Below are 19,485 nucleotides of genomic sequence, written 5' to 3'. Positions count from 1 at the left end.
CTTACTCGTTTCTTATCTTATATTACAATTAAATAATTGTAGCGAAATTCAGTTCCATTAAACGTGTAAACTGCAATGGGAGTATTAAACATCATCGCTACAACACAATTGGTAAGTAGAACATCAATATGAATTGTTTCTTTTTTTATAAATATCTTAACTTTATTTATACATTATACAAAAAATATTTGCATGGTGTTAAAGGTTTTTCTTCTATTTTTTTTCATACAATTAAAATTTTATGGGTTTGCTAATTCCAACATATCATCAGTTTCCGTATTGGACTCAACATCGTCGAAATTCTGAAATTAATATCGCAAAGTACTCGTTTCGTAACGCAATCGTACGTTGCATTTTATATTATAAATTTGAAATCACTCACGCAAGCTCAATCGACAATTGTACTATCGGGGAACCCGTTAAGCAACATTAAAAGGAACATATAAAACGAATATATGATGTTAAAAACGAGCATAATAAAAAGAATATACAGATTGCATAGAATTAGAAAGGGACAGAAAATTATGGTGACAGCAATGGCAGCTAATCTTGACAATATGCCGCCCATTCTTCGCTCTCGTTTGCGAGATTCACTTTTTAATTTATTATGTAACGAAATTAGTTATGAACCATCGATTCTCCTAACTTCTGATATTTCTTCTACTCTTGATGAAACATCGAGTTTTTGTAAAAGTCGAAACTTCAAAATATTGCAAATTCACATTTCGATACCATAGAAATTATTATTCTTGTTATATTACGTCCACGTGTGATAGTTTTATTGTTCGTAATGAAAGTGATCGCGAATTCGAACCAGGACATTTAAAAAATGGTGTCGAATTTAGCACAAACTTTTGTAGAAAAGAAATCTGATCTTTTTTTTTAACGATTGAGTTTTACGCATGCGTTTACGTACATTAATTTTTTTAACGTTAACATTATTTTATCAAAAATGTCCATACCTCTTCTTCGTCTGTTTGACTAAATGTGACAGTTATTGGATGGATACCAGTTATTTTAAATATGAGCACGAAATAAAGCGTTAACGCTGCATTTACTAAACTCATTATGTAGATGATGTAAAAATATGTTAAATATAAAAATGGGAGTATAATTATATTAATAAGAATTTTAGCTATTCCTCCAAAAAAATGCCCCATCTCTGAAACGGAAGTCAATGGTATAAAATTTTTGTTTGTTTTATAACTTTTCTATAGACATAATGAAAAATATTTTTCTTCCATTGTAAGACACAAATGTCTCGTAGGTATTTATAATTGATCATCCAATATAATATATTGGTAGAAAGATATAACTTCTGTGGAACAAAGCATTTATTAGAATTTTTATAGATCTGCCTGTTAGAATGTTACAAAACATAGCGTAGCTCGATATTATTAAAAATATTTAAGAAACAGTAAAGTAAAATATGTTTTATAACAGTTCTTTTCAAGTATAAAGTACGATATTGTGTATAAATAATATATTTATATACTACAATTATTATTTCTACCTATTTAACAAAATTACGTCAGACTGGATTTTTTTCGTCTAGGCATCGGAACAGGAATTTCATTTTCGATGGTAAATGTCGCATTGCTATGTACTGAACTTCCACTTTCGTAATCTTTTATAAAGTTTGTATCGTTTTCTGTATCGCTCTGAATCAAATTTTCGTTTCTCAGTAATTTCATCGAATCTTCATCGCTGTTGCTCTTCTCCACAATATAAGTTTCAGCACTTCCAGATGAATTCGAGGTACCATTATTGTTGAAAGAACTTTTCCCGCGGTAATTTGTTTGCTTCGAATTATTTTCTTTCGCCGGACGAATAAAATTGGTTTCGATATTTTCCGGCTTTCTAATTCCTACGATTTCATCGTAAATTTTGGACTTTCGATAATTAGCTGCACTGTCGGAAAAAGTCTTCGCCACGTCATCGTGCATATCGTTGCTCCTTTTCTCCTTTGCGCTCTTCGATCTCATTTTCGTATGGAAGTCACTTGCTTTCGTATTTCGTAGCATTTTCAATTCCTCGACTTCGCGTTCGACGCTGTTCCCTGTACTCGAATCGAAATACGAATTTGAACGATCATCGGTGCTACAATACTCTAACGATTTCTTTCTTCCTATCTTTGTTTTACCCTTCTCCGTATTCTCGTTCCGATTCGTTAAAACTCTACTCTTGCTTGTTTCATGAGGATAGTTCCTGCCAGACTCTACATCGCCCGAGGATCTCGACGTGTTCGATAGTATTCGATCGATCTTCTCGATGATGTTGTACAATCGGTTTGCACTTTGGCTCTTCAACGCTCGTTCGGTTTCGTTTAATCGCAGTAGCCTTAGTTTCGCATCGGTGTGCTTATCATTGTTCTCTGTCAGGACGCCGCTAGGAGATTCGACAAAATGAAACTTGCGATTTCGACTACGTTGCGAGCTTCTCTCTTTTAAAATTTCTTCCGGTGTTCGTATACTACTGTTCGATCGCGATCTCTCCCTAGGTGTTACCGAAGCGTTAAAAAATCTCGCTGAAACGTCGTTGTTCAATTTATTTCTAATATCTTCCGTCATTTTTAATCCGACGTCTTCGCCGGTTGCGTCTTTGTTGAATTTCAGAACTCTTACTGGCGCCGATCTGCCGAAAGTCGAGAAGGCCAGCACATGATCGTACGGATGATAATCCACGCAGGTCACAGCACGAAAACTCCGGTCGAGTGTGTATCTCGCGAGAAGATTGCCACTCTCCAAATTCCACACGTTCAAAGTGGAGTCCTCGCCTCCGCAAAGTATTAGGCCGCCACACGGGGAGATGCAGGCTGTACATTGTATCCTAAAACGAGCATTCGTATGATTGGTTAGGCCTAACAAGTTCTATAATAGTAAAGTAGTGATCAAGTCGAGTTTCAAATTATGAGCACAAAATACCGTTGATTGTTTAGCTCGTTGTATTTTTGCAATACTACGCCAGTTGCAAGGTCCAGCATTCTCAATCCATTATTCCTCGAGTGCACAAGGAGCCTAGACTCTAAAGGGTGCAAAACGATCGTGTTGATTATTACGCCATCAATTTCTCTGACCCTTATCTTTCGTGATATATGCCATTCCCTTTTGGACGGCACACTACGATTTCTCTTGACCGTCCATAGAATTATCGTGCCAATGCTATCCGCAGTTAATAAATTACTATTCGTTTGAAAGCACATTGAATTTATGAAGCCTTCGTGGCCTTCTAATTCTTGACTGAGATCACGGTTCTTCGACTTCTTGTTTCGCGTCCAAATGCGCGCTATCCGATCGTAACATCCAGTCGCTACGATCGAAGAGTTCTCAGGGCCAAATTTGCTACAATACACGTACGATGGATGCGGCATCATCTGTTACAAATATAATGGAATTTAATTTCAATTACTGTTAACAGAAACTAAAGTAACAATTACAGAATCGAAATGGCAAATACGCGGATGCACAGCCTTACTTCCACATGCTGTATGATCTGATTCCGGACGTCCCAAATACGTGCAGTCTGATCGGATGAAACAGAAAGCAAATACTTATCGTTGTTGGACCAATGAAGCGAATAAACAAATGTCTTGTGTCCCGAAAATCGGACGTAAACCTTCTTCGCGATAACCTAAAACCAAGGAAGTAATAATCATATTTTCTAAGCATAGTCTTTAATACTTCAATAGAGATATACTATTCAATTTTTTTATTTATAATTTACCTCGTAAACAACGATAGGGTAGTCGTGTTCCTCGGAATGACTGCAAGCCAAATATTTGCCATCATTACTGAAAGCAACGAAGAAGCATCCGTTTTCACTAACGTCCGTCTCGAAAATACTTTCGTTCGGTACTTTGCATGACTGCGCAGCCAATCGCGTCCACTTCGGCAAGTCTATGGAATCTGAAGTATGGGTCGAAGCCTTTTGTGATTCGCTACGTACATCGGATAGATCGTGTAATGATAATTGCTGATAGAAAACAGGTTCTAACTTAGGCGGTTCGATGGACGTCATGGTAACAAATAAACTGCTAGGATACTTTTCTCTGAAGCCTGACTTCCACCACGTGTACGCCTAATAAATTAATAAAGGGCTAAAAATTCCAAATACAAAGTAAATCTAGTAAATGGAACGAGCTGTATCTTATTTGTTGTCACAGGCGAAAAAACAAAATATATTTTTGATTTTTAAATGCAGATAAAAGCATGTAAAGTATAAAAATGTCTGCTGATAACAAAAATAGTAGAGGCGTATACATTATGCGATTCAACTTGTATAATATGCTTGTTTCCTTAATCTGAAAGGTCGTTTGAAAGGACTAGAGAGTTTTTGAAATAATGAATGAAAATAAAACTGTAATCGCTTACTTCGCACGTACAAAATCCTTCAAGTTTTCTCACGTTTTTCCGTGGTTTGTACAATTGTAATCTGACCATTTTGTTGACGTGAAAGACATTATTCCTTCCCACGGGTCGCAGAAAAGCCCATGCAATCTTATGCCAACAACCTTCGGCACCTGTGTAACACCAATGTAATTATTTTGAAGGCATTTAAAAAAGACCTGTGTAATAGTTAAATATATTAAAATCCCATAAGCAGTATTCCCCCTACTCTGCATTACATGCTGATACTTGCCGAATTTGTCATAGTTGAAACTGGCCTCGGCGAAACTCAACAGATCGACGATCTCGAAAAGGATTACGATTTGCTCGCCATCGGTGTTCAACAGCGTCTCGAAATTGTGTTCGAACACTAATTCTTCTTCCCATACAGGCACTATGGATCTGTTTTCTTTAAAGTCAAATTTCCCTGTTATTACTGGTTGCAAATAGGCTCTCTTGCTAGATTCGCTTTTCAAATACTCTCCAGTTTCCGTTTTCACGATATGAACTTTTACCATCGGGTGTCTCGTTATATAGTCGATCTCTAACGTGTTCACTCTGTGAACAATCACGAGAATATACTTCGTGTCCTTTTTTTTCTTTTTCTTCTTCTTCGAGTCCGCCTCGGTGTTAAGGCACGAGCTACGCACGGAAGAATCGGAAACATTCTTACGATGGCTTTTCTTTTTGTCCCTTCCGCTTTGCGACCGATACCGATATTCCGTATGCGTTGATTTCCTTCTTTTTACTACAGAACTTTTCGATTTGTCCTCGTCGATCGATTCTCTCGAACGATTCTCGTTCAGGTCATCATCCTCGGTCGTAGACGTGGTATGTCGACTGGAAGGAATTTCATCATCGACGGAATGCTTTTTACGAGTTCGTTTTATTTTCTTAATCGACTGACGACGATCATCTTTTATCAACACTTCCTCGGAGGAACGATGATCCGACTGCACGGTAACATTTTCTAAACTATGCAAAGTATTCGAATCGTCCGAATACCTTTTGTCGTTTCCGTTAGAATGCCTATTCTTGTTTTTAGGAGGCGTGTCGTCGATACTTTCAACATCCAGCACCGTATTTCTGTTTCGACTTTCGAAGTGTTTGACAGTTAAATCTTTCGATACGTCCAAATTTTCTATCGTGATAGCCGTCTCTTTAGGAATGTTCCTTTCGACTAGCGAGAGATCCGATTTTCTCGATGCGTTAACGACTTCTTTCATTACGATTCTCGCGTTCTCGTGATCAGTCTCAATTCGGAGAATCTCTTCGTTGTCCGAAACGAACGCTGCATTGTCGAAGCCGGAGAGTGACTTTTGTTTTGATTCATCCAAATCTTGAACCGATGGAAATACATTCTCCGTCGACGATGTCGTCCAAGAGTTGCCTTTTCCATCTGGTAATCGAAACACGGAAGTATCTTTCGACCAACGTTTCCGGGACGACTTTTTTGGTACTTCCGGTTCACTTTCCCGCGCGCCCCATTGTCTTCTGCTATGGAATTTTTCTTCGACAAAAAATTGATCAGCATGTTTCTTAGTCGATTTACTTTTTCTTGTTCCGAATCTTTTCTCATCTAGTTTGTCCATTGAGGATTCCTGAAATTCCTCTATTAAATCTATCGACTCCACGACCTCTATATCATCGTCTTCTTCTTTAAGACCTCGATACTTGACCGGATTAATATACGATCGTTCGTCTTTTTTCTCATGAAAAGTATTTGTTCTCGAAAATATTTTAAAGCTTTCAGGCTCCTTTAAACCTATAGCCTTTGCCTTTTCATCTGCCGTTTCATTTTTCTCGATGCTTTCAGCATGACATTTTTCCGCTTTATATTCTCGATGAATATCAACGAAAACATTCACTGATTTCGTTTCAAATTCCTCCAAATTCGTTGAATTTTTATTACCAAATTTCTTCATTTTATTTCTATCAAATACCTCGAAAGACTTTTGCATGCCTTCTTTGGCGGTCGTTTTATTAACAGAAATAGAATTTTCGGACGAATTATCGCTATCGCTATTTTTTAATTGAGATTTGTTAGTATTAATCATGAACGACTGCGAGTTCGTTTCATCGTTATATCGTTTCTTCTTTTTCTTCTTTGTTAGTGCATTTCGCAATTCTAATTCCATTTTATCGTTATCCGATATAGAAACTCAATTAGAACTTTGTAATGATATTTGTACAAAATTTCATCGCCACATAATTATAAATTAATTCCTTTTTAACAAGTACGCTATGCTAGTACTTATTTTCATTAACGAAAAAAGTATTTAAAATAGGTTACTGTAAATAGTTTACATGCTATTATATTTTATGTAATGCGTGCAGCTTATGTACAGCTTGAAAACGAAATTTCAAATTTTCTTACTTTATAAGAAAATTCTTAATTTATTACTTTATTTTCGTTACTCGTAAAGTTTCATATAATACTGAAGCAAATAATAATGCAACGGCATGAACTATTCTTGCATTTTTCTTTTTTTTATCTCTTATACAAATACATTCAATATCATTCCGATTCCCACGGTTCCCTGATTATTGTGTAGAGTTTCTTTAAGGTTATGTCACTGTTCACCTAGCATTCTCAACATTTCTTTGGTTGATATGTGAATTGATACGATTGGTTCATTATACCAAACTGTATCATTTAAAATTTTTACTTTTTACTCCTATTTTTTTCAAAATACTCTCGTAGAATTCTCCTTCATATCTTTCACACTTTTTGTAATTTTCAACTTTTCACTGTTTTATAAGAATGATTCTGTCAAAACACGAACGTTTTTTACAATCGATACATTTTTGAAAACAGATATAACTCAAATTTGGGACGAGTAGATACTTTGTTGACACCAATGGCGGGTGTTAAGATTTATTAAAAGCATGTATACATGTATATCAATACGTACGAAACTTCAGCCTATGCTGCTATGATGCAGGTAGACACAAATCGATAAATAAAGCATAATTTTTAACTCGAAGCTCAATATTATACTATGCTTGATTACACTCGTTAGTCTTACATATTTAATTATAGAAATTCGTACGTAATATTGCTATACAAAAGATTTCAAAAAGTACAACAATCCATCCCAAAATCATTTTATTAAAAATATGATTAATAAAATAAAATTAGATATTTCTAAAATAATATTGTAGGAAAAAGATAAATTGAATAACCAGCTGAATAAGGTTTTATTAATGATTTTAGTAAATGCATATATTTAAAAACCATTTTGTGAATTGGTCATTCCATTTACTAGGTGTTTGTTGTTCATTTCCTCGTTATCTATTGCTGCTTGTTTTGCTATTTCCTAATAAAATGCAGTAAAATACAGTAAATCTTATAATTAAAATAACAAACACCAATTCTAATGTTGTATAAAATTATACACACTGTTGTAATAGCATTTTCATAATCTTGTTCACAATTCATCAACATTGCATCATCAGTACCAAGATTGAGACACTTTGAATCTGGTTTCTCATCAATCTTCGTATTTCCTGTTGAGCTTTCAATCTCAAAGTTAATATTTCGAAGAGATTTCATTTTTAATCTCATCTCTCTATTTTTAGCCTCTATTACTTTTTCTCTGCGTGTTTCTCTATCAAGAAGCTGTTAATTACAATAATTTAATTATAATAAAGTTATGTTAATGCTTAATAATTACAATAAAATTAGCAATAATTTACCGCTGTAAGTAGAAGCTTATCATTTTTTTGATTAGTTGTCAATGCTTCTGAAAATTCAAGTAAAAATGTTGTTCCATTTTTATTTGCAACAGCAGCCAATTGGCCCTGTTCATGGGGTCGTATACACGTTAAAATTTCATCGCAAACCTAGTATTTGTTATTTTAAAAATATAAATATTATATGTAAATTGTAATATCTAAATGAACATACTTTTATACTAAAGATTGGAGAATCTTGTTGAATCAACAAGTCCCATACATCTAAAGTTCCATCCATTTTAATTAAGAAAAATACAGAGAAGCGTGTCATGCTCCATGCTCCACCAATTAAGAAGTCCCTATGACCGCTGAAATATAATTCAAATGAAATTTTGGTCAATTATAATATTTATATATCTCGAAATGTAAAGTGTATCTACGGTGTCCAAGCAATGCAAGATTCTTTACAATCTTCAGACCATATTCTCGTTGTCCAATCGCCAATGGTTAAAAAATTCTTAACAAATGTTGGATTCCTTTCTAGACTTATCACAGGTCCATATTGTGCCTTAAATCTAGTCGCAATTTTTTCACCTGGAGTTTTACCTTTACGATTTCCCGATATTACCATGCCTAGTCACAAAAATAGATTTATAAAAATAGAAATAGAAATATATGAATATCAAATGTTTGTTTACCATTTTCAAGACCACACATGAAACGTGTACCCATAGATGGTTCAAACTGCAATGCTGAAATTCCAGTTGCTTTCTCAACATTTTGATCATCAGGATTACATAAATCTATCACTAATGTTTCCGTAGGTGTATGTAATTTCCTAATATCCCACCACATTATCTGCAGTTTATATCTTTTTTTCATTATTTCTATAACATATTTTTGGCATATTTTGCTATACCTGTCCATCTTTTGAAGCACTGAAAAATTCTGTACCAGTTTTAGAATTTATCCACAAGACTTTATTGCATAAATCTCTGTGACTAAATTCTACTGAACTTGTTTCAACTGGTTCTGACCCTTTCCTAATGTCCCAACAAGATACTTGACCAGTCATTAATCCACTGACTAATATATTACTGTCCTTAGAATTATACTCCAATGTCAAAATCGGACAGAATGGTTTTAATGTCAAACATGGAGTATTTGGACTTTCTATAAATGCAGGATATATGTTTATTCAACTTTCTTTCTTATATATTATGAGTGACTCTAATTTAACGTACCTATGTTCCAAATATATGAAACAGGATTATCATTTACTCCTTTTTTGAAGTCTGTATTGCAATAACTAGCTGCAAAGTAATTTCCTTGGTCTGGCGACCAGGAAAGGTGTGTTATTTGTCTCTTTATTGACGAAACATCACGATAGACATTCACTGTACGTGAATAAGCTTTTTGTGTTAATGAAATTGGTTCCATGTAACTGAAGTACTGTTCATAAATATTACAAGTATTGTTTTGTAATATACAATGTTCTATTGGCTAAAAATAATTGTAAATATTAGTAAATGTATTAATACATTGATTTATAACAAAATATTTCTCTTGTAGACAAATAATATAAAAGAAAATATATGTACAGGCAATAATTGAAGCATTGTATGAATATACAGTTCGTCCTTTTCTATTTTACGTTTATATCTAACTATTTGTTCTGTGTCTTTCACGTTCAAGTCCTTTGGCCAGCCACCTTCAGAATGACACATACTACTATCTTTGAACGTTGCAGTATTTGTGTTTACCTAATGATATAACAATATGTAATAATTAATGTAATTATACAAAATACTAGCATGGCTTTATACCTCATGAGCAGAATATGTTTTGCCACATTGAGTTCCATGTGTGGCAGGATCTACATGAATATAATTATTCGTATACCCTATGTGCGGTTTGATATCAACTTCTATTTTTTGGAAATCTGAAAGACTGCATTGTTTTCCAAATTGTATCCGTTTTTTTGTGTAAGCGTATTGTAAATTCATACTTTTTATATACATAGATTAAAATACTGTTTTCAAATATAGGATAATAATCACTATTGTTACTCACAAATTAATACGTTATTTAGCTACTGATATCAAAGCAATTCTTAGTAATATTAGCATTCAGTTGTGTGTGATTGCTTAGATATCTGTGCTTCCCGGTTTCTATAGTAACTAGTAACATAAATGTATAAATTGTTTGCATTAATGTAAAATTCTTTATTTAATAAGGATTTTCAACATTTTTATACATCTGTTCGTACTAAAATTGGAACTTTTGGATTTAGACCCTGGTGAAGAATACAAATCATTTTATATATTTTTACATACTCTGGTTTTGTAAAATCAAAACCCATTACCATACTGGGAAGTAAATCTTCTGAAAGGATTTTGATTAAATCTTTAAAATACTGTATTTGTTGTAATTGTTGAATCATTTCAAAGAACAATAATAATTGTTTCTTGTTTCTGTAACATATACACTGTACCCTTGACATTCCTAAAAATAAAACAAAGTAGAATAGCATACTACTTATATGTATAATGAAGTCGGTGAATTAATGGTACCTTCGAAGTTGTTGGTATAGACAAAATTCCAAATTCCATTTGACATCCATTCCGACATATCAAAGTTATTATGAAATAATATTTCTTGTATATTTGATTTCCAAATATGTAGATTAATACTTTTTTTTGCATCATACATTTTCCACATACAATTCAATTCGGTGTACACTTTTTTAATATTAACCAAATTAGATATTGTTATTTCTTCGACGAATAGATTTTTAAATAAAGATATAAATTTAGTTAATAATGATGCTTCTTCATGAGTCTTTTCTATTAACTTGTCTTGTACAATTTTATCCTACAATACATACATATGTGTTTGTGTGTACATATAAATATAGGGTGTTTCAGAAATAGATGTAAATATTGTAGAAATTGAATCTACACGCTAAAATAACCAGAATTAGAAATTTTAGCGCGTAGATACATAGGTACATATATATATATATATCTTTTTCTATTTCATTACTATTCTATGAATCGCTTACCATTTTATTAAATTCTATTAAAAATATATTGACCATTTTTTGTCGTTTTCCATTATCAATCGATTTTTCTGAAAATTCATTGTTTAAATATGTATGATATGTTTTCAATGATTTAATAATTTCTCCAGGAATATTAAATGCATTTAAACTGTCTACAACATCCATAGTAATAAAACTTTGTTCATATTTAACATGTGATGCTACATTTCCATGCAATGGACACATTGCACTGTCCGCATTAGAAAGTGTATAATTATTTGATTCGGATGACACTTTATGTATTAGATTTTTTAATTCATTAGTGGATGTTGATGTAGATTTATTGTCAATTTCCATACCCTTCACCTATACATAAAACAATTACGTGAAATAACTAAATTATGATAAAAACTTATACTCCATAAAATTATATTACCTTTTTTATGGAACTACTAAGTTTCGAATTATTTTCCAATTTATGATTGGTATTTTTAAGTTTCTTAATTTCCTTTATGTTTTTAATGTTACGTTTATTTCTTACAAGAAAATTTGTATTTCGCGTTGATTCTTTTGTATTCGTTATAGATTGTTTATTATCATTCTTTGTTTTTTCGTTATTTTTAATTGTATTCTTTTTTTCGATGGAACGCAATTTATTGTTGCTCACGCGTAAATTTTGTAGTCTTTTTATTTCTTCATCGTCTAATTTGATTATAATCATGAATTCGATTGAATAATACATATATTATTTTTAATAAATATTTACCAATTGCACGAGGATCATAAATTTCAGATACAGTAGGCTGCTTGAAAAGTTTCTCTTCTTTTGTTACTTTCAGAGATATCTTTTCTCGTAACTGCTGTGTCTGTAGTAATGCTCTACTAATTCCTGCAGCAATTTCTTCAACGCCATTTTCAGACTTTCAAGCAAGAAAACATAAATTAAACAGTTTATTATAAAAAAATATATAAAAAGATTATTAGTTGTCTTACTTTAGAACAAATACAAGCATTGTTACTGATATCCTGTTTAGTAATAATTTCCTTATGCCACGGTTTTAAACAGAATATTGCTTCATTACAATTTGACTGTAACACATTCTTTACTTCTTCTGTAAATATCAATGTCTGGTGTAAAAATTTATTTAGCGCTGAGAAATTGATTATTCGTTCCGTTCTTATGATTAAATCTTGCTGTTTCTGGTAAAAAAAAAGAAGATGTATAAAAAAAAAAACAGTAATTAATAATCTAATACATAACATACAGAGAACGAATACAAAGAATTAATCATGTGTCACTCAAAGTGTTAACTGTGCTCCTTATTATATGTATCATACAATTACAATATCTTCGATAATTTTCTTTGATACATGTGTCAACTTTTGTCAATATAATCATTACCAAACAAAGCTAATGTTATTTAGGGTTATTGTTTCATGGAAATTAAATAAATATGAATCTATAGAATAATATATATGAAAATATATATTAGAATGATACATAATACAGGCTTAAGAATATTTTATTTTCCATCTCTATCACTGATAATTCCATACCTAAAATTTTCATTTATAAAATTTTTATTCAGTCTAACTTAAGGAAACACTAAAATTGTGTCTAACTTAAATGTTCACAAAACGATCATATAGATCATTTTAAATGCTGTAATGGAAATGTATTTATGAATCATAAATTTTAGTAAAATGACATTTCAGAATGTCTACTTTTACCATTAAAAGGACAACAACTTCTAGTATATGTGTGTTGTGTGTTACACGCGCGCAAGTGTGTATATATGAAATAAAAAAAACAAAATTTTCTTATAAAAATAAAATGCGATTCATAATTATGCGGGAGTCTTAGCTTAATAATTCTTCACAAATTATATCTTTATACATCAATATCACGAGTAAAAGTATTGTATGTATACACTGCAGTTTTTAAAGGGTGCAAAGTTTCAGTAAAAAGACGTACGAGCTTTACGATTAGCGTGATTGCTCCGCTCCTAAATTATGTTTTTTATATATAAATAATTTTCACATCTCGTATTCATATTAAATGTATTTTAAATCTAACATATATAAAATAAACTTTTCTTCCAATTATATGCAATATATCACTTTGGATAGTTATACAAAGCATATATCATAAACAAATTATGTAAATCGTTTTATATGTACTTTACAGAGATAACTTGTTGGTTAAGCAGTCTGATTGTAATATAATAGCGCTACTTCAATTCACAAGCATTGTTATTATCAGACAATCACAACTACGTATCAAGATAGAGTTAGATAGAGCCATAGTGAGCGACATTGGCGTACACGTAGACTCAAAGTATTAATTATGAATAAAACAAAAAAATTCTCTGACATTTCATAATAGGATTTCGATAAATTCTACGCAATAATAATTGTCAAGAACAAATACTTACAGTTCGTATGTGCCTAGCCAACAAATAATCTCTGCACAGTATAGGACAAGTTATCTGAGACTTGAATTACAAATTGTATTTGGTGATACATTTCCATCCACGAATCTTTTTCACTATCACCAATATGATATTTATAACTCCAATCTTAAGTAACTCGCCTTGTATAAATATATGAACAACCCCTGTATAAAACTGCAAGTAAACCCTTAATTGTTAATTGTACACTTTTAAAAACTGATTTATAAACGTAAGTCTGAAAGTAACAAAATGAAGATGAATGATTTAAAAGTCTTCTATAAATTAGTATCTGTTAAGTAGATTTACGAAGTTTATCAACTGCAAATAGAAGTGGGAAATTATTTGATTTACTCCTTAATGATCATAGTTTATAATTCATCTTTTCTTGGCACATCATCGTCTTCATCTTCCTCTTGAGTCTGTAATAATATAAATTTAGATTTGTCAATTGAAACAAGATAATTGTTATAGATTAAAATCCATTGGCATTAACGATCGAAAAAGAATAAAATATCAATAGGTTAAAATATGAATGTATACAAACTTCTTTTGCAGCTTCACCATAAGCACCATTAGTATCAATAAATTTGGAAAGTCCTTCAAGTGTTCTTTCACCATTGTATTGAACAGCCTAAATATTTATTTTATAAATATTATTAACGTTCGAACAGTGATTAGAAACTCGGTTGATATTAAATCTGAGACACTTACTTCGTTAGTTTCTTTTTTATAAAGCATAATTGTAGGAAAATTCTGAATTGTCAAATCTTCTAATTCATTTGCAACAGCATCCATTTTTGCTATGACTATATCTTCTTTGTCTTTGTATTTCTCTCCAAGCTGGAAGTATATGAAATTATATTTAAAAATTTGGACTAAAAGCTTTTGCAACTTTTAATAACATAAAATAATTATAAAACATACTGCTTCATAAATAGGAACCAGATTTTGGCAGTGTTCACACCACGGAGCATAAAAATCGATTACAACGTTCTTCTCTTTGTCATGTGCAACTTCATGGAAGTTAGAACTAACAAGAACTTTCACAGGGTATTTATCCCAATCCTCAGGCAAATCTTGTAAAAACAAATGGGTTTTCAATTTGCCTTCAACGTATGCTGTTATGAATTCCAAAATATTTTCACTGGTTATTTCTGGCTTTTCCGGTTTATACTTTGGCATTTTCTGTTCAAACTTTATGATACGCATAACAGGTACTTCCTCTTTCTTTATACCAAAGAATTCTAAGATACGTTCATGATCAAACTCATCAACATTAATTGTAACAAATATGACCTGTAAATATATACATATATACATTGTAATATTGTATTAATATCTTTCATGAAGATTAGTATACTAATATTTAATATATTATTTATATGCATGATTCATCATGCGTATACATACCTCTCCACGGAATTTCTTTGCTGGTTCCTTCAATTTTTCTACATACTCATCATAATGACCAGCTTCTTTACTAAGGAACAAGAGAAAATGGCTTTTAATATTGCCACTGAAGATCTTCTGTGCACTATCTTGATTGAAATCAACGACTAAAGGCAGTGAATGCACAAAGATGAAGTTTTGTAATTTCATAAAATCAAATTCATCGTTAAATTCATTTTCGCCCTCATCGAACTAAGACAAATATTAATTCAGTAAAGTATAATATATTAGTAATATATATATATATATAAAAAACATAGAATTAACTATTAATCATATACCTTTTTGAATAGAATAACTTTTCTATCTTCTGCTTTATTTTCATTGAATATTTCTTCGCTACTACTTATACCAAATACATGATCGTCGTTAGCATTTCCAACTTCCAAAAATACTTTTGCTGGTTCTGAGTTTACATCCTAATATGATGGTAAAATAAACATATACCTTACTCGTATTAAAACAATTCGTGAACTATGGTTTTAAGCAAAATATATAAAATATAATGCACCTTAAAGAATCCTATAATTACAACATCGTACGATTCGATGAATGCTACAGTTTCCTTAACCGTTGTTAAAGTTTTAACAGCTGAACCTGACTTTTTCGTTACCCACATTACAATATTATCTGCTTGACGATTACCAGTGTAATCGATAACAGAACCTTTACGATAGAATTTAAGAGTCGGATATCCTTCGAGTTGATGTTCTTCAGCTAATTCTGTTTCCACGGTAGCATCAACTTTAGCTAATTTTACAGAGGAACCAGCTTCTTGTAACTTCTTTGCTGCTTTGGCATATTCAGGAGCCAGAGCCTTACAATGCCCGCACCATGGGGCATCTAAATATTGATGGAAATAAAAAGATTTCAATCATAATCAGTCTATCGCTGGAAAATTTAATATTAATTTAATAGATACGGACTATGTAAAATACAAGTTATTAGACATTTACGATGATATCAAGGTTTCTCAAAATATTAAATGAAATCTTGAAATTATTATATTTCAATCAAACTGTAAAAATAGGAAACTGATACAGGTATTACTTCTTTTTACAAAATTAATTTGTAAATTTTTAAATTTAAATAATTTATTATTAAGATAAATCCTATTTGCAACATTTTAATTTGAAATTATTAATCATGAAATAGAAATAATGTCAACAAGTGGTGTTAATCTTAGAAACCGGCATCCAAATGGTGACGTGTAAAACCTGAGCATCTGGATCAACTTCAGTCAGACTTTTGGGTGTATTGTACAGAAATAACAAATGAAATTATGAATATACAAGTACAATTTAAAGAATCTGTTACGACAAATATGATCTGTTACTTACAGAATTCGACAAGCAGATATTCATTTTGTTCAATAGCCTCCTTAAAATTATCTTTCGTAAGCACTAAAACCGCATCTTCGGTCTCGATTTTTGCAAGAGCAGCAGCGAAGGAAAAAATCACTAAAAAGGCTAACGCTAAGAGCTTCATTTTTCGAACGAAGATGAGTTTATTGCCTGCTGATTTATGCCACGATACCTAAGAAAGTCTGATTGAATCGGAAAACAGTAAACCTGCCGTTTTAGTATCGAGATCAAAGGCACTCAACGCGACTCGTTGAGGAACACGAACAAAGTGATGAAGGACAATGATGTAGAGAACTATACAGTTGGTAGATCGTGGTTAATGCGTGGCATCACATTCATCGTGGGAGCTGCTAATTGGTCAATGCATATTCAAGATTGTTCAAGATTCTGGTAGGATGTTAATATGATGTTACTGTAATAAGGTTCTAGATATCATGTTTTTTAATGATTATACAATTTTCTTATTTCCTGTACTTTACATTATTTCAAATACCATTTATTATTACGAGTACCAATCAATAATCTAATGGTTAAATATTGGCGGTTCTTTTTATTATAAAATGATTTTTTTTTTATCAAAGAATAATATATAGAAATATAAAAATGTTCGTTATCTAATAATATATATATACACATGTAAAGAATTGGATATTAAGTATATAATATCTAATTTACTTTTAATTAAACTACGTAGATCATTTATCTCAAATTTAATTAAATTCCTAATTCTCTAATACTTAAATGTTTAAATATATTTTAACACATGTAACATAAACATTTTGTATAATATCTCAGATTTGTTTGTTTGTATGTATATAATCAATTTCAAATAATTGAAATAGTATTAGATAGTTTAAATATTTCAATGGGAAACACAATGACTTAAAATTGAAATTAATATTTTTTGTTATAAGTATCTGATGGATTTATATATATGTTTTCGATGAAACATCGAAACGCAAACGAACATTTCAAATAAAGTTTGTAATAATATTTTTGATATGTATTGTGTAACGTAGTAATAGTTTGTTATCTCTTAAAATTGAATTTTAAAACTTGAAATAAAATGTAATTTTGAAATTTGTCGATGATGCGAATATTGTAATGTGCAATAGTATATTACATAAGTTCAGTTAAAATATAGACTCTTCAAATGAATGAATAACTCGAAGTTTCGTCACGCGTAGATACTAGTAAGTAGATAGTACACTGGTTTATATTTCAGTAATTTTTCGATCTCAATTAAGTATGTTTTATAAACAGTAATTTTATTTAGTGATACTTTTATGTTTTACGCACGCAAACATGTGTCATTTGTGTGATCGATAAATTATATATATTTTTTATAATCAATAAAGCTCGACCACCAATTATTAATGAGAATAATGTCATTGTCATATACTTCGAATTAGGTGTCAAAGTAGTAGTCGTTTAATTTAATTTTTTACTTCAACAAAATCATTATTATTGAATACTATTTTTGTTTTACTTAGAAGTGAGCGATAGAAAGTACATTTCGCGTAATGTAATAATAAAAAGAATATTGGAAATATAAAAAATTTGTATAGAATAGTGAAGTTTCATTACCAGAATGTCATTATATACAGTAACATCAGAAATATTCACAGAAAATCAGAATTCTTCTGTAGTATTTAAAAATGGCAGTAAGTTTACTTCTTAATTTAAGTATTTTTTTGTATAATACTGTAATATATCTATTAATCAATATATTTGTTTATTTGATTTTGTTGCACTTTTCAGATGCAATATCCAGTTTTGTTTTCAAGTGTCCGTCCTACATGATTAAACCAAAATCTACCAACAGTAATATTATACAAGACAACGACGATGATTTAGATATAGACAGACAAGAAGAAGGAAGATTATTAATAGGTATAATTGAATTTCTAATTAATTATATAATGTCTGAAATCATTTTTGAATATATAAAACCATGTATTAATGTATATTTTTAGAACATCGTGTATCTACACAGCTGCAGCACGTTGGACTGCAAGTATGGCGAGGTGCCTTGTTACTAGCCGATTACATTTTGTCTAATCCTGATTTATTTCAAAATAAAGTAGTTTTAGAATTAGGTGCAGGAGTTGGTTTAACTAGCATAGTAGTAAGTTTCTTGGCCAAGGAAGTAATATGTACAGGTAATAAGTCACTTTTAACATTATGAAAATTATGTACCATTTGTCTATATTAAATATTAACAGATTTTCTGTTCTTTAGATGTTGATATAGGAGAAATATTAAAAATAATACGTAGAAATTTTATCAGAAATACTGTTTACATTAAATCCAAAATTTATATTAAAGAATTGAATTTTTTAAATTTAAATTGGCCTACGTTTTATACGAAAAGAATTGATGAAGCAACTGTTATTTTAGCAGCTGATGGTAAATTGTAATCTTACATAAAAAGTATAAAACTGATGTACAAGTTATTAATAATGTTGTATGTTCACAGTAATTTACGATGAAAACATAACAGGAGGGTTTGTTCAAACATTAGAAAAACTGTTAAATTCAAAAATTCAAAAAGTTGTCTATATTGCTTTAGAAAAGAGATATGTATTTACCACAGCCAATATGGATACTACTGCACCAATGTACGAAGATTTTTTAAAATGCATTGAAACACGAAATTTCAACTGGCATATTGAATATGTTAAAATAGACTTTCCACAATATTTCAAATACGATAGAGTGAAACACATGATACTCTTGAAAATAGAAAATAAATTAAATGAAGAACAATTATAGTGTATAATAATTACTAAGAAACAGAACATACATTGGAATCAAGAAATATTTTGAAGGATTGTTAAATAAACAAATTAATATTTATCATGAGATTGGAAGATATTCACAAGAATTTGAAAATGATTGATGATATAACAGGGGAAAGTAATATGCGAGAACTTATTTCCTTACAAGCATGGAAATATATGTGTAATAAATCTAAACTTTGTTAAAAAGTTATCTATTTAACAATGGGAATGATTCTGTATCTGTTTATTATTATTTAAATTAACTACTTGTGTGTATATATGTACATATGTAAATAATGCAATCAATGAAACTAGATACTGAATATTTTA

General features: G+C 30.9%; 4 protein-coding genes across 6 annotated transcripts; 1 reads left to right on the top strand and 3 right to left on the bottom strand.

Annotated features, from left to right (window-relative positions):
• Window positions 1-1,526: 1,526 nt before the first annotated feature.
• Window positions 1,527-6,741, bottom strand: LOC122400320. Its single transcript, XM_043401717.1, has 6 exons — window positions 4,639-6,741; window positions 4,371-4,519; window positions 3,724-4,077; window positions 3,475-3,630; window positions 2,925-3,373; window positions 1,527-2,829 (listed from the first exon to the last, which is right to left on the bottom strand). Exons 1-6 carry the CDS (start codon window positions 6,521-6,523, stop codon window positions 1,527-1,529), a joined length of 4,296 nt encoding a protein of 1,431 aa, XP_043257652.1. The 5' UTR covers window positions 6,524-6,741.
• Window positions 6,742-7,582: 841 nt separating this feature from the next.
• On the bottom strand, window positions 7,583-10,319 carry LOC122403427 (dynein axonemal intermediate chain 2). The gene is made up of 10 exons (XM_043406951.1): window positions 9,890-10,319; window positions 9,665-9,826; window positions 9,308-9,566; window positions 8,983-9,236; window positions 8,762-8,921; window positions 8,504-8,696; window positions 8,296-8,431; window positions 8,085-8,231; window positions 7,789-8,007; window positions 7,583-7,705 (listed from the first exon to the last, which is right to left on the bottom strand). Exons 1-10 carry the CDS (start codon window positions 10,082-10,084, stop codon window positions 7,616-7,618), a joined length of 1,815 nt encoding a protein of 604 aa, XP_043262886.1. The 5' UTR covers window positions 10,085-10,319; the 3' UTR covers window positions 7,583-7,615.
• Window positions 10,320-12,178: 1,859 nt separating this feature from the next.
• LOC122403447 (protein disulfide-isomerase) lies at window positions 12,179-16,653 on the bottom strand. Of its 3 annotated transcripts, XR_006259620.1 has the most exons (9): window positions 16,349-16,653; window positions 15,520-15,851; window positions 15,290-15,427; window positions 14,970-15,200; window positions 14,484-14,855; window positions 14,271-14,399; window positions 14,104-14,190; window positions 13,542-13,978; window positions 12,179-12,306 (listed from the first exon to the last, which is right to left on the bottom strand). XR_006259620.1 is itself a non-coding variant. In XM_043406977.1 (8 exons), exons 1-8 carry the CDS (start codon window positions 16,494-16,496, stop codon window positions 13,928-13,930), a joined length of 1,488 nt encoding a protein of 495 aa, XP_043262912.1. In that variant the 5' UTR covers window positions 16,497-16,653; the 3' UTR covers window positions 12,620-13,927. The 3 variants fall into 3 exon arrangements, 2 of the variants coding, with proteins under 2 accessions (XP_043262912.1, XP_043262918.1); XM_043406977.1 differs by lacking the exon at window positions 12,179-12,306 and having other exon boundaries at window positions 12,620-13,978; XM_043406983.1 differs by lacking the exon at window positions 12,179-12,306 and having other exon boundaries at window positions 12,620-13,969.
• A 1,218-nt stretch (window positions 16,654-17,871) lies between these two features.
• Window positions 17,872-19,298, top strand: LOC122403481 (methyltransferase-like protein 22). Its single transcript, XM_043407023.1, has 5 exons — window positions 17,872-18,036; window positions 18,134-18,265; window positions 18,349-18,534; window positions 18,614-18,781; window positions 18,852-19,298. The coding sequence occupies exons 1-5, from the start codon at window positions 17,964-17,966 to the stop codon at window positions 19,145-19,147; spliced, it is 855 nt and encodes a 284-aa protein (XP_043262958.1). The 5' UTR covers window positions 17,872-17,963; the 3' UTR covers window positions 19,148-19,298.
• Window positions 19,299-19,485: the final 187 nt, after the last annotated feature.

This window comes from Colletes gigas, unplaced genomic scaffold (genome assembly GCF_013123115.1).
Source record: "Colletes gigas isolate AHSC1104 unplaced genomic scaffold, ASM1312311v1 Colletes_gigas_Sc00002, whole genome shotgun sequence".
NCBI classification, from domain to species: domain Eukaryota; kingdom Metazoa; phylum Arthropoda; class Insecta; order Hymenoptera; family Colletidae; genus Colletes; species Colletes gigas.
This window is presented reverse-complemented; position numbering and strand designations above follow the sequence as displayed.

Bases quoted from the DNA above. Each gene is read 5' to 3' on its own strand.
- LOC122403427 (XM_043406951.1), bottom strand. From the start codon at position 10,084: ATGTATATAAAAAGTATGAATTTACAATACGCTTACACAAAAAAACGG. The intron at 9,827-9,889 runs GTATAAAGCCAT...TTATATCATTAG, and splicing joins AAACATATTCTGCTCATGAG to GTAAACACAAATACTGCAAC. The intron at 7,706-7,788 runs GTGTGTATAATT...GCATTTTATTAG, and splicing joins ATGAAAATGCTATTACAACA to GAAATAGCAAAACAAGCAGC.
- LOC122403447 (XM_043406977.1), bottom strand. From the start codon at position 16,496: ATGAAGCTCTTAGCGTTAGCCTTTTTAGTGATTTTTTCCTTCGCTGCT. The intron at 15,852-16,348 runs GTAAGTAACAGA...ATCAATATTTAG, and splicing joins ATATCTGCTTGTCGAATTCT to ATGCCCCATGGTGCGGGCAT. The intron at 14,191-14,270 runs GTAAGTGTCTCA...ATAAATATTTAG, and splicing joins ATAAAAAAGAAACTAACGAA to GCTGTTCAATACAATGGTGA.
- LOC122400320 (XM_043401717.1), bottom strand. From the start codon at position 6,523: ATGGAATTAGAATTGCGAAATGCACTAACAAAGAAGAAAAAGAAGAAA. The intron at 3,631-3,723 runs GTAAATTATAAA...CCTTGGTTTTAG, and splicing joins ACCCTATCGTTGTTTACGAG to GTTATCGCGAAGAAGGTTTA. The intron at 3,374-3,474 runs GTAAGGCTGTGC...TATTTGTAACAG, and splicing joins AGATCATACAGCATGTGGAA to ATGATGCCGCATCCATCGTA.
- LOC122403481 (XM_043407023.1), top strand. From the start codon at position 17,964: ATGTCATTATATACAGTAACATCAGAAATATTCACAGAAAATCAGAAT. The intron at 18,037-18,133 runs GTAAGTTTACTT...TGCACTTTTCAG, and splicing joins TGTAGTATTTAAAAATGGCA to ATGCAATATCCAGTTTTGTT. The intron at 18,535-18,613 runs GTAATAAGTCAC...TCTGTTCTTTAG, and splicing joins CAAGGAAGTAATATGTACAG to ATGTTGATATAGGAGAAATA.